Source organism: Dipteris shenzhenensis, chromosome 8, assembly GCF_047967505.1.
Source record: "Dipteris shenzhenensis isolate YYH24624 ecotype China chromosome 8, Dip_SZ_1.0, whole genome shotgun sequence".
In the NCBI taxonomy this organism is placed as follows: domain Eukaryota; kingdom Viridiplantae; phylum Streptophyta; class Polypodiopsida; order Gleicheniales; family Dipteridaceae; genus Dipteris; species Dipteris shenzhenensis.
In genome coordinates, this window is record NC_141603.1 from 41,791,330 (window position 1) to 41,803,278 (window position 11,949).

The window sequence follows — 11,949 nt, forward strand, 5'->3', positions numbered from 1 at the left end:
AGGAAAGATTCCCGTGTAAGAGATATAAATATTGGTGCCACATAAGGGACTGCATTTCACAGCTCAAGAGTCCTATCAGAAACTTTCTTTGGAGCAGTCCACATATACAAGAGCTAGAGTGGCTTGGGAGACCTTGATTCTTCCCACCCAGGAGGAAGGACCTTAAACATTATTAATCCTGATTTTCAGTGCAGAGCTTTGCTTTGCAAGCTTGTGGTTAGGGGACTAATGCCAGGCAGGAGCCTTGGAAAGATTTCTTAATTAAATGCATTGGGCCTTGCGCATCCAATCATTGGATGTGAGATACACTTCTATCTTTTCAAGATACACCAAGTACAAATTTAACCAAAACCCACTTTTGCTAACTACAAAATTATACTCAAAAGTGAGATTTTGGCTGCTTCTCTCGTTGCAAAAATTCAAAACAAGAAAACAAGCTTTAATAGTCCATGAGAATAAACGGCCAAAAAATGCCAAATTTTATCTCCTCTATTAGCCATAGATTTTTACTTTTCCAAGAGACATAATGGACATAAAACCGCTATCACTATGTCAAGTAAAGAAAATTTAATGGTTTTAGGAAGTGAAATCAATCCTTCCATTTTCATTGAACACTGACTCATAACCACACAATGTCCATTGTCAACTAGCCTCATCCCACTCAGAAAATCTTTGGTTCGTCACCATGGTTCACAGATCATCAGCTTTTCCTTTTCATTACTTGGTCAAACATCATCCAAAAGAATGCCTTTGCCCCAAGCATAAGAGAGAAAGAGCTGGTTTAGGCCTGGTAAAGCCATGATTTTATTTCTGTCAGACCTCCAACAGAACCCAAAATCAAGTGTTGAATTCTTCCATGAGCCTCTTGAGAGGTGTGGTTCATTATTCCTCTCTGCTAGCACCGCCAGTATTACTTTGCACAGCTTTGTATCGCTCAACGGTTGGTCATCCTCCTATCACCCAACATTGAATATGAGTTTCACATCCAACCTCTGATTCAACCTTTTAATTATGCATTTCATGGTGATATTTAGAAGATCTGTCACAAACATCAACCCCAGAGGCTGCACGTCCAAATTTTTTCCTATGTTACAAGAAAGTGCACTAAGTTGTTCTCATCACGAGAAGTCTCAAGATGGTGCACAAAGTTGTTCGAATCACAAGAGAATCTCAAGAACCATCAACTTCTTTGAACCAGTGTAGAACAAATAGAAGCCTGAGACTGCACCTTTTGCATCTCTAATATTGTTATAGAATGAACGAACTTTCTTAAAACAGCTCAAACAGAAACTTCCTTAGCATCCTTCAAGCCTCTTCCTGAGTGAAGTCAGCAAATCACTTCATCCCTGCCATACCTTCAGCAACTTCATAGGCTCACCAGACTGATATGAGAACACTTGAGTAGAGCTTGATATATCTCAGGTCAGTGGCTGTATTTCTTTAGACGGCACGGGCTGGCTGTCGCAAGCTGCACCTTTGGAAAGAGCAGCTTGCCCGGGAGATGGAGCAGCCATGGCAAGAACAAAATAGTATTCTGATGGTGGATGAATTCAGTGCGCTCAAGGGTTCTTTGGCTGTAGATTATTGTGTCTAATACAGTCAGAAGGTGACTTTTACTATGCCTTGAAAGACTATTTGTGCATGGGGACAGCTTGAGCTCCCTTTGGGGCTGTCTACATTCACGCTTGCTCTTTCGAACAAAGGGCAATTGCAACGCTCTCCCTGCTTATTTGCTCATCCTTCTCATTGTGTTTGGATGAAAAGGCATTTGTGATTTACATGCATACTTTCTTGAAAAGATTTACTTTTATTTCTCTCTGCTTTCACCAGCCTTTGCTTTTCATGCTCCCCAACACAAGACTCAACCGGTGGATGGTATCTTAATCAAAGGTCATGCATGCTCCATGTGGCACATTGAGGTAGAAAAGAGCTTACTGCCGCCTGTGTAACAGAACAATTTCACAGGCCTAAATTGTTTAAACTGGGGAGTACCTCGGACATTAAAGAAAGTTCCCAAAAACTTTACGCCACTCATTTCAAGTGGATTGAATGGATGCACAAGGTCCATATGGTAGCAAGGCATCTGGGCACTTAGGCTAGTGCATGAACTTGATCTCTAGAAAAGTGTCTTAGTAAAAAATGTGCACCAATACCAAGCGGCCAGTATGCCAACCTCATAGGGTTCAAGTACTTTTTCAAGCGCCTCAATATATCTAGAGATTAGTGTCATCCATGAAGGAAGTACAACAAGTTCCATTTCTTTTAAGGCAATTGGCTCAATGGATAGACTTGATTTCTAGAAATTGCAGACTTAGAATTCATGTCACCTTGCTTTAAGTAACATATTCAAAGGCTACTTTGCTCCCTGAGTCTCTATCCTTGCTATTAGTGCAGTGGTCGCATTGACAGCCGTTACAAACCCAGAGATTCTGACAACACATCTGGGTATTCCCTTTATGTGTATTGATTAGATAGCCAGCGTCTTACTGGGCCCCATAACCCATCTTTCTCTGCATCAATGGATGTCTTGTGAGATCCAAATTCCAATGCAAATCTGGGACATCATGTTGATGGAAATATCTTCTAGCTTTGCATAAATATTTTTTGCTTTGGAAATGTCTTGTATCCCCCATCAAAAACGAATGCACCATCATGCTATTGACAGTTCGCCAGCTCTATCCTGGCTTTTTCCATGCTTATTTTTCCACTCGAACTTCTTCACTTTGTCCTGTATGTAAGCATCTGCATACATGTTAGACAGCAAGACATAAGATGCACCAGCCTTTTCATCCAATTGTGTTGCATGTTCAAAGGCCACTCTTCCAAGCTCTACATTGCCCCCCTTTCGACAAGCACTCAACACCGTACGCCACACCACAAGATTAGATTGGAAAGGAATCTTCTTCACCATCGCTATAGCCTCATCTAATTGGCCTGCACGGCCAAGGAGATCAACCATGCCAACATGGTGTTCAATTGTTGGAGTAATGCCATAGTCTTTGCTGATGGCCTCAAAGTATTTCTGGCCCTTATCCACTAGACCCGTGTGACTGCATACAGTAAGAACAATAGAGAATGTGACCCCGCCTGGCTTTATCCCTTCTGCTTTCATCCTCTCAAGCATATGGAAAACAATGTCACTTTCTCCTTGCTGGGCATATCCTGCAATTAGTACAGTCCACGAGACTACATCTCGTACTGGCAGCTTGTCAAACGCTTCATGTGCTCCTACAAACGAGCCACATTTGGCATACATATCCACCAAGGTGTTGCCAACAGCAACTTCTCTTTCCAGCCCCTTTCTGGAAATCTCGGCATGGATTTCTTGGCCCTTGTCTATAGCTCCTATGCTGCCACAAGCTTTCAAGCCGCAAACAAATGTGACAGCATCTGGAGAGAGACCCTGCTGTTGTATCTGTTCAAAAAAGTTTAGCACTTCCTCACCAAGGCCCTGCTCGGCATATCCTCCTATTAGTGCATTCCATGAGACTATGTCTCGAACTTGCAGCTTGTCAAACGCTTCCCATGCTTCTGCAAGAGCGCCACATTTGGCATACATATCCACCAAGGTGTTGCCAACAACAAGTTCTTCTTCCAGCCCCCTTCTAGAACACTTGGCATGTATTTCTCGGCCCTTGTCTATGGCTCCTATGCAGCCACAAGCTTTCAAGGTGCAGACAAGTGTGACAGCATCTGGAGAGAAACCTTCCAGTTGCATCTGTTCGAAACATTTCAGAGCTTCTTCACCAAGCCCTTGCTTCGCATATCCTGCAATCAGAGCAGTCCACGAGACCTTGTTTCGAACTGGCAGCTTGTCAAACACTTCTTGTGCTTCTGCAAGCAAACCACATTTGGCATACATATCCACCAAGGTACTGCCGATAACAAGAGATCTTTCCTTCCCCTTTCTAACTATCTCGGTGTGTATTTCTCGGCCCTTGTCTACAGCTTGTATGCTGCCACAGGCTTTCAAACTGCAAACAAATGTGACAGCAGCTGGAGAGAAACCCTCAAGTTGCATCTGTTCGAAACAGTCCAGCGCTTCCTCACCATGCCCCTGCTCGGTATATCCTGCCATCAGTGCAGTCCACAAGACCTTGTTTCGAACTGGCAGCTTGTCAAATGCTTCCCGTGCTTCTGCAAGCAAGCCACATTTGGCATACATATCCACCAAGGTGCTGCCAACAAAGAGATCTCTTTCCAGCCCCTTTCTGGAAATATCGGCATGTATTTTGCGCCCCTTGTCTATGGCTGCTAGGCAGCCACAAGCTTTCAAGCTGCAAACAAATGTGACAGCATCTGGAGAGAGACCCTCCAGTTGCATCTGTTCAAAACAGTCCAGCGCTTCCTCACCAAGCCCCTGCTCGGCATATCCTGCTATTAGTGCCGTCCACGAGACCTCATTTTGAACTGGCAGCTTGTCAAACGCTTCCCATGCTTCTGCAAGCGAGCCACATTTCGAATACATATCCACCAAGGTGCTGCCAACAGAAAGATCTCTTTCCAGCCCCTTTCTGGAAATCTCAACGTGTACTTCTCGACCCTGGTCTATGGCTCTTATGCTGCCACATGCTTTCAAGCTGCAAACAAATGTGACAGCATCTGGAGAGAGTCCCTCCGGTTGCATCTGTTCAAAACAGTTCAATGCTTCCTCACAAAGCCCATGCTCGACATATCCTGCAATTAGTACATTCCATGAGACCTCATCTCGAACTGGCAGCTTATCAAACACTTCCTGTGCTTCTCCAAGCCAGCCACATTTGGCATACATATCAACCAAGGTGTTGCCAACAAAAAGATCTCTTTCTAGCCCCTTTATGGCTATGTCGGTGTGTATTTCTTGGCCTGTTTCTGCATCTTTCAGCCTAGCACAAGCCTTAAGTATGGCTACAAAGGTATACTTGCTAGGGAGTACAAAATCCTCTTGCATTTTCTGGTAGAGTTCGAGGGCATGCTTTGCATCCCCACATTCAATATAACCCCTGATCAGAGAAGTCCAAGAATACACGTTCCGATTACCCAACTTGTCAAATACCTGCTGAGCGTCGCACAGGCCTCCAACTTGGACCAACATTGGGACGAGGTAGTTCCCAAGAGATCTATGATCTTCCAGGCTATTTTTGCACATGTAGGCATACAATCGCTTGGTATAAGTGAGATCTTTCTTTGTTCTGCACTTATGCAAGATGCATGTAAGGTTGTGAATTGAAGGCGGCTGGGGCATCCGTTCCATAGACATGAGTAACTCCTCCAGACTCAGCGTTTCCCAGCCACTCTTCTCGCTTAGCTCTAGTGTTTTTGATGCATACACCTTTACTCCAGGCAGGAAGCCAGCCTTGCCACACTTGTCCACCAAGCCATGGCCTTGGGCCTGACTAGCGGATGCTTTGAGCTGCATGCCTTCACCCCAACTTGGATTGTGCCGGCCGTCTGTCCAGAGCGACTCCTTAATACTCTTATGCCTCAAATCTGAAGACCTTAAGTCAAACTGTCGTAAAGAATCACAAGAGAACCGTCAGACAAGTCGAATTCACCTGTGCAAGTCATTTAGTTCAGAGTCATGGAACACTTACTTTGCTCTGTAGGCTATGGCACCACTGAAAGTGATCCGCGAAGTACTCCTTCCATAAGGGATCGGTCCCTGATGTAGCTGCGAAGCATGACCAACACGAAAACCAATTGTCAAAGGTGGGCGTCGCCAGAAAAACAAATTTCAACCGATTGCCCTCCTTAACTAGGATGTTCTCAATTTCGACCGTTGCAAATCCACAGTACCTGTACACGAACATTCTTGCGCCACCGCTCCATTGTCCCTGGGGGAAAACATCAGTATGACGCCACCTCTTGCAGGTATGTTGATCGTCATCGCGAGGAACGCTGTGCATGACGAGGCAACTTACAACACTGCAACCAACCTTCAAATCTCTGTAATATATGCACAAGATTACAGAGCAAAATAGTATCAAGACACAATGACGGTGATGATGAAATACAATCATTCGTGATGGTGATGACTGTTTTTTCTCAAATGCAATCCGTGATGGTAATGATGAAATACAATCATTCTTTTTTGCGCGGAAAATAAAACCAAATTTGTATTAAGGAAAGAAAAAGGAACTTTGCAAAGAAACAAGTTGAATGACTTTTGTACTTATGTAAGGCCTGCCAAGAAGGAGTTGGAGGCGATGGAGGAGCAAGGGTGCACCTTCTAGGCTGCAATGCGATAATGTGGGCGTGGAGATCCACAATGGGGAGAAACTTGAGAGAGGGAGACAGAGAGAGCGAGAGCAAGACAGAGAGAGAGAGAGGGCCTTGCAATAGAAATGAGGAACAGAGGGAGAAATGGTGGGAATTGGAGGCACCAGTGGAACGAATAGTACTTACAAAATAAAAGTAAGAAAATGATTTTTCGCTTTGGAAGCAACCCTCGCCTTCACTAAGGCCTCCCTGTGGCAAGCCAAAAACCGACTGCCTTAAGACATGGCAATAGCAAGGCACAAAGGCATTTATAGCCAAATAGAGCTTAAGCTTTTCACAGCTTCATTCTTGTTCTCACAAAACATTTTTCTCAACAAATTATAAAAGTTGGGTTTTCAAACTTTTGAAGGTAATTCCTTTAGAATTTGCAGATTTTAAAGCTAAAATATAACTAAATTGCCTAAATTTTTGCATATTTTTTAAAATTGAAAAAATATTTTTTATCAGATGAAAATGAAAATGTTACAGGTTCATTGTATATACTTTGCAGGTTTTCGGTGCACACTAAATATAATGCTCTCATCAAAATTCTCAAAATTCTAACACGATGTTTTTGTCCCCCTAAGGGAATATTAGCTTTTTTGCTAATCAGGCAAGGGTAATAAGGTGGACTAAAGGGGGTTTCACGTCCATCCACAGAGGCACGAGTGGAACGAAATAGTACTTACAAAATAAAACAAAGAAAATGATTTTTTGCTTTGGAAGCAACCCTTGCCTTTACTAAGGCCTCCCTGTGGCAAGCCAAAAACCGACTGCCTTAAGACATGGCAATAGCAAGGCACAAAGGCATTTACAGCCAAATAGAGCTTAAGCTTTTCACAGCTTCATTCTTGTTCTCACAAAACAATTTTCTCAACAAATTACAAAACTTGGTTTTTCAAACTTTTGAAGGTTTTTCTTTAAATTTACAGATTTTAAAGCTAAAATATAACTAAATTGCCTAAAATTTTGCATATTTTTTAAAATTGAGAAAATATTTTTTATCAAGTGAAAATGAAAATGTTTCATTGTATATACTTTGCAGGTTTTCTGTGCACACTAAATATAATGCTCTCATCAAAATTCTCAAAATTCTAACACAATGTTTTTGTCCCCCTAAGGGAATATTAGCTTTTTTTGCTAATCAGGTAGGGGTAATAAGGTGGACTAAAGGGGGTTTCACGCCCATCCATGGATGCGAGAACCATCAAGGGACGAGAGAACCCCCCATAAGGCTTGTCTACCTACATTGATTCCACCCATCCATGGCCCTTTTCACAAGAGGGTGGACGGGATATGCTTAAGTAATAAATGTTTCCCTATATTTGCACCAAAAAAAGCTAGGCTGCTTCGTAAAGTTGTCAGCTTCGAATTCAAGAGTCCCAGATTTGATCCTTGGCATGCGCTCCGATTGGATCACGATGCTCAGTGCAAATAGGGCTTGGCTGCTTGGTAAAGTTGTCAACTTCGAATTTGTGAGTCCCAGGTTTGATCCTTGGCCTATGCTCCGATTGGATGGCGATGCCTGGCCATACGCTTGAGCACCATAATGAGGCCGCTTGAAATTTTATTTGCACCCGAGGATGACTAGGATGCCACATCATTTTTTTCTTCCACACGAGCAGATAAGTGTGAAGTGCTTTTCTCACCCATTCATTGGGCACCACATCGTCCACCACTTTGTAAGAAAACGGGTGTGAAACACCCTAAACAATGGTGCTCGAGACATTCTTTTTTAATGATAATTCGTAGGACTTTCTGGGATTCTTTATATTAAAAAGCACCAAATTTTGGTGTTATGATTAGTTTCAATCATGATACTTGGTTTAGAAATAGCCATCATCACTTGAAGTGCTTTAAAGTGGAAAGGGGTTACCACTTGACCTTACATACACCCATCAATGGAAAGGGGTTACCACCTTACATTACATACACCCATCAATGGTCCTTTTGGCCTGCCTTGGGGGAAAGTCTTAGTGAAGGTTTGACTTCTCAAAGGGAAAAATATTTTTTGGCAATTATATTTGTATCTATCTATCTATCTCTCTCTCTCTCTCGTGAAATTTTTATATATTAATTAATAAGTAGTCCACAATATATGCTTCCTAAGATCCATGAGCTTCTTGAGCCAATAAACCTTGCTTGTTGCACTTTGTTGAGCATACAAATCTTCCAACCTTCTCCACATATCCCATGCAGTGTTCTCATTTTCAACATTAAATAGAAGCACATCTGAAATAGAAAGTATGATTGTAGAACGTGCCAATTCATCAACACTTTCCCAATCATCATCTGATATATTTGCCGGCTTCACTCCCTTTTCCTTGATAGGATGGGCTTGATGCTTTTGAAGAAGCACATTATAGCACTACTTTTGCCAAATGGAAAAATTGTGTGCTCCTTCCAACTAAGAAGTGAACCACCTTCACTCCCACTTGAAGCCATATCTCAGCAAATAAAACATCAGCAAAGGAAATTAAAAGAGCTTATAAAATCTGTCCTCTACTGGAGAGAACTTGCAGCCAATATATATTCCAACTTTGAATGCATACCTTCATATTTTGAGTTTGAGAGACATCATATAGTTTCATTGTCCTCATCGCTTCTTTTTATTTTTTGAAGCCTGGATAAACTTGAAAGCTTTGTGGGTTGTTACTCATGAAGGAAAGTGTGTGCTCTAAAGACATCCCCAATTGCGACACTACATTTAGATGTGACATATTTCCTTGCGAAGAGGAGGGATTGTTTTGCATGTCCACATATGTGATCTAGAGAGGGACAAGATGGGCTGCTTCCTTAGACAATAATCCATAGGAAGAATTGGAAAGCATGGACATAAATAGTATCAATGGCGAGTTGCCAACCTCGTCCTACCAATTGCAATTGGGAAATGTGAGGTTGTTGGAGATAGCCCACTTCTTGAGTTTGGGATCTTTTGGGGAAGGCTTGGAAGAGGGGACCGAGGACAAGTCTTTGAGGTAAGGGGTGCATTGCTGCTACATCTTCTCACTATGAATGTAGGAGGACTTGTATCATGAGCCTGATTATCCGTTCACTTTTTCCAAGCAAGCCTTTTGAATCATAAATATCATTCACCTTGTTCATGAGTATTTGAATGTACTTTTTCACACGAATTGGATAGAAACTAAAGTGAGAGACAAGACAACTAATAGCCTTCCTACCAATTTTATTCTTTTTAATGATTTCGATCAAATGGACAAGGGCCGTTTCCTCTCTAAACAATTTCCTACTTTGCATGCAAAGTTTGCATGCAAAGGGAAAAATCCATGCTTCCTCCAAGGTCTAGCCAACCAATCTTTTCTTCTTGCCCCCATGTTGAAGCTATGCAAGAGAAAGCACCTCACGAAAGCGGGCAACACTCCATGCAAAATGTGGTTGTGGAGCAAAAACATCCCAGCTATGCAAGCACCCTCTAGACGGCCCAGTCTTTATTCATAGGAGCAAATGGATAGAAAGGCCCACCATCTTTTGAGCTCTACTGAAGATCAAAACTTGGTTTCTAGCTACCAATGAAGTAGGAGAAGACTATGAAGGAAGAACGATTCATGTTGGACAAAGTGGTGTAGCTAATGGAAAAGATGGAAAGTTTGTATCGAGTAAGTGCCCAATCTCACTAAAGTTCACATCAAATTCTTCAATGAAACTATCATATGGCTCAACTCAAATGCAAGAGTTGATTATATTTATGATACGGGTCCCCCTATGACTTATCTTGAGGGTTGGATTCAAAATAATTGGATCAAGAAGGGCTTGAATGTTGTTAAAGTCAGGCTCCTCTTTGAGAAGGCTAAAATGGCTTTTGTAGTAAAAAATGGTATGTGGATGATCCAAAACATACCTTTGTCAATTAGAATGTGGGATACAAATTTTAACCCAAGTATGCCCCCTCCTTCTAAAGCTCCTATCTGGGTTGACCTCCCCAAACGCTCCCCAAACCCCCCTAGATTTCTTTCCTTAGCTAGAACTTCTATGAGCCCCTCTCATACAGTTCCTTGGAAAATGAGTAAGAGAAATCTGTTGGTGCCAAAGGAAATCCTCAAGCTTGTGTTATGATGGATCTTGCCATTGAGCCTCTTGAGGCCTTAATCCTAGAGGATGAGCAAGGGGGGAGGATGGTCCAAAAAAAATTTTAAGAAACATACCAAATTCGTGTCTCCTATGCGGAATGGGTTGGATGCCTTACAATAATTAAGACAAAGGCCTATAGAAAGTATCATACCCATTAGAGACAAGCACATAGTCTAGAAGCACACCGATGCATGTTTTTTAACACCTGGGCATCATCCTTGCATCATCCATGGTAAGAAACAAGGAAATATGCATTCCAATCCATGTAGGTTATCATACCCATCAAACACAAACAAATAGGCTAGAAGCACATTAGTGCATTTTTTAAACACTCATGCATTATGTGTGGTAAGAAACAAGGAAATCTACATGCCTAACCATAAATATGATATAACAATGGAACTGTATTGATGGAGGATACAATGGTGGAATTGGGCTTATGATAGACTCAAGCATATTAAAATGGGAAAATGATGTAAGAGAATTATTATTCAAGACTTCCTTAAAAGACAAGTTAGAGAAATAATAAAGGTCCTCAAGGTGAGGCCAAGGAAGTTGACAATGAGGCCAATCTTGAGACTAATGAAGTCCCCAGAAGCCATTGGCCCCTCAAGGAGAGGACTTTGTGCTCAAGTGGTTAAAGAGGACATCTTGATGGGGGACTAGGGTGGTTTAGGCCTTAATAATGAGGGAGCTAAGGAAAACCCCCCTATAGAACTCTTCCGATCCATTTTATGTCTTGTAGGTCTAAGATGATGGGTCCGAATCTAAGATTTTGCCACCCTAAATTTTTGGAATAAAAATGGAGAAGGTAGATAAGGAGATGTTGATTGAAGAAGAGGGTTCTCAGTTTATAGAAGTTAAGGGTAAGATAAGCAGGGAGAAAGACTTAAGACCTAAAAATGGAGAAGGTAGATAAGGAGATGTTGATTGAAGAAGAGGGTTCTCAGTTTATAGAAGTTAAGGGTAAGATAAGCAGGGAGAAAGACTTAAGACCTGCATTGCAAGAGTTATCAAATAATGAGGAGAGGAATAAACCTACTAAGGGTGTTAGAAGCCCAAAAAGAATTAATTTCTAGATTTATAAAGTCATTTTTTTCTTTCATTGACCTCAACGTGTAGGGCTCTCTAATGATTTCAGATCTACTGTGCTAAGAAGATGGCTCCAAGGTGAGAAGTTCAACCCTTAACTTTTTAGGATTATAGGACTGCTTTGGTAGTTACAAATTCTAGACAAGTGTAGGGTGTGGTTTGTGCTAGATCATGATGTAGCCAAGGGCGAGGCTTCCTGCAGGATGTGTAGGGGGAGCAAAGTTGGTTTTGGTAAGCATGGGATAGGGGTTGGCTTTTTGCATCCCAAGTTCACTTGTCTTATTTTTTGCATCCCAAGTTCACTTGCCCTATTTTTTTTCTACACCCCAAACTCCAACACTATTCTAATGGGTAACTTTATTATGGTAGAGCTTCAGATAGACAAGTGGAATAGATTAGGTAAAGTCTTAAGTGTGAGCTCAATGCCTGGCTAAGGCCCAAGCACTAAGTGGGTCTAGTGAATGTATCTAGGAGATTGGGATTTACTTGGTGCAATAACCAACATTAGGGGATAGTTACAAGAAGGCAAGA

General features: G+C 41.9%; 1 protein-coding gene across 2 annotated transcripts; it reads right to left on the reverse strand.

Moving 5' to 3' along the window:
- Positions 1-544: 544 nt before the first annotated feature.
- On the reverse strand, positions 545-5,994 carry LOC147899519 (pentatricopeptide repeat-containing protein At2g33680-like). 2 transcript variants are annotated; one of them, XM_087378179.1, is made up of 3 exons: positions 5,788-5,994; positions 5,574-5,650; positions 545-5,488 (listed from the first exon to the last, which is right to left on the reverse strand). In XM_087378179.1, exons 1-3 carry the CDS (start codon positions 5,864-5,866, stop codon positions 2,651-2,653), a joined length of 2,994 nt encoding a protein of 997 aa, XP_087234305.1. In that variant the 5' UTR covers positions 5,867-5,994; the 3' UTR covers positions 545-2,650. The 2 variants fall into 2 exon arrangements, with proteins under 2 accessions (XP_087234305.1, XP_087234304.1); XM_087378178.1 differs by having other exon boundaries at positions 5,776-5,994.
- Between the last annotated feature and the right edge of the window lie 5,955 nt (positions 5,995-11,949).

Bases quoted from the DNA above. Each gene is read 5' to 3' on its own strand.
- LOC147899519 (XM_087378178.1), bottom strand. From the start codon at position 5,866: ATGACGATCAACATACCTGCAAGAGGTGGCGTCATACTGATGTTTTCC. The intron at 5,651-5,775 runs GTACTGTGGATT...CATGCTTCGCAG, and splicing joins GCAAGAATGTTCGTGTACAG to CTACATCAGGGACCGATCCC. The intron at 5,489-5,573 runs GTAAGTGTTCCA...TCTTTACGACAG, and splicing joins GCCATAGCCTACAGAGCAAA to TTTGACTTAAGGTCTTCAGA.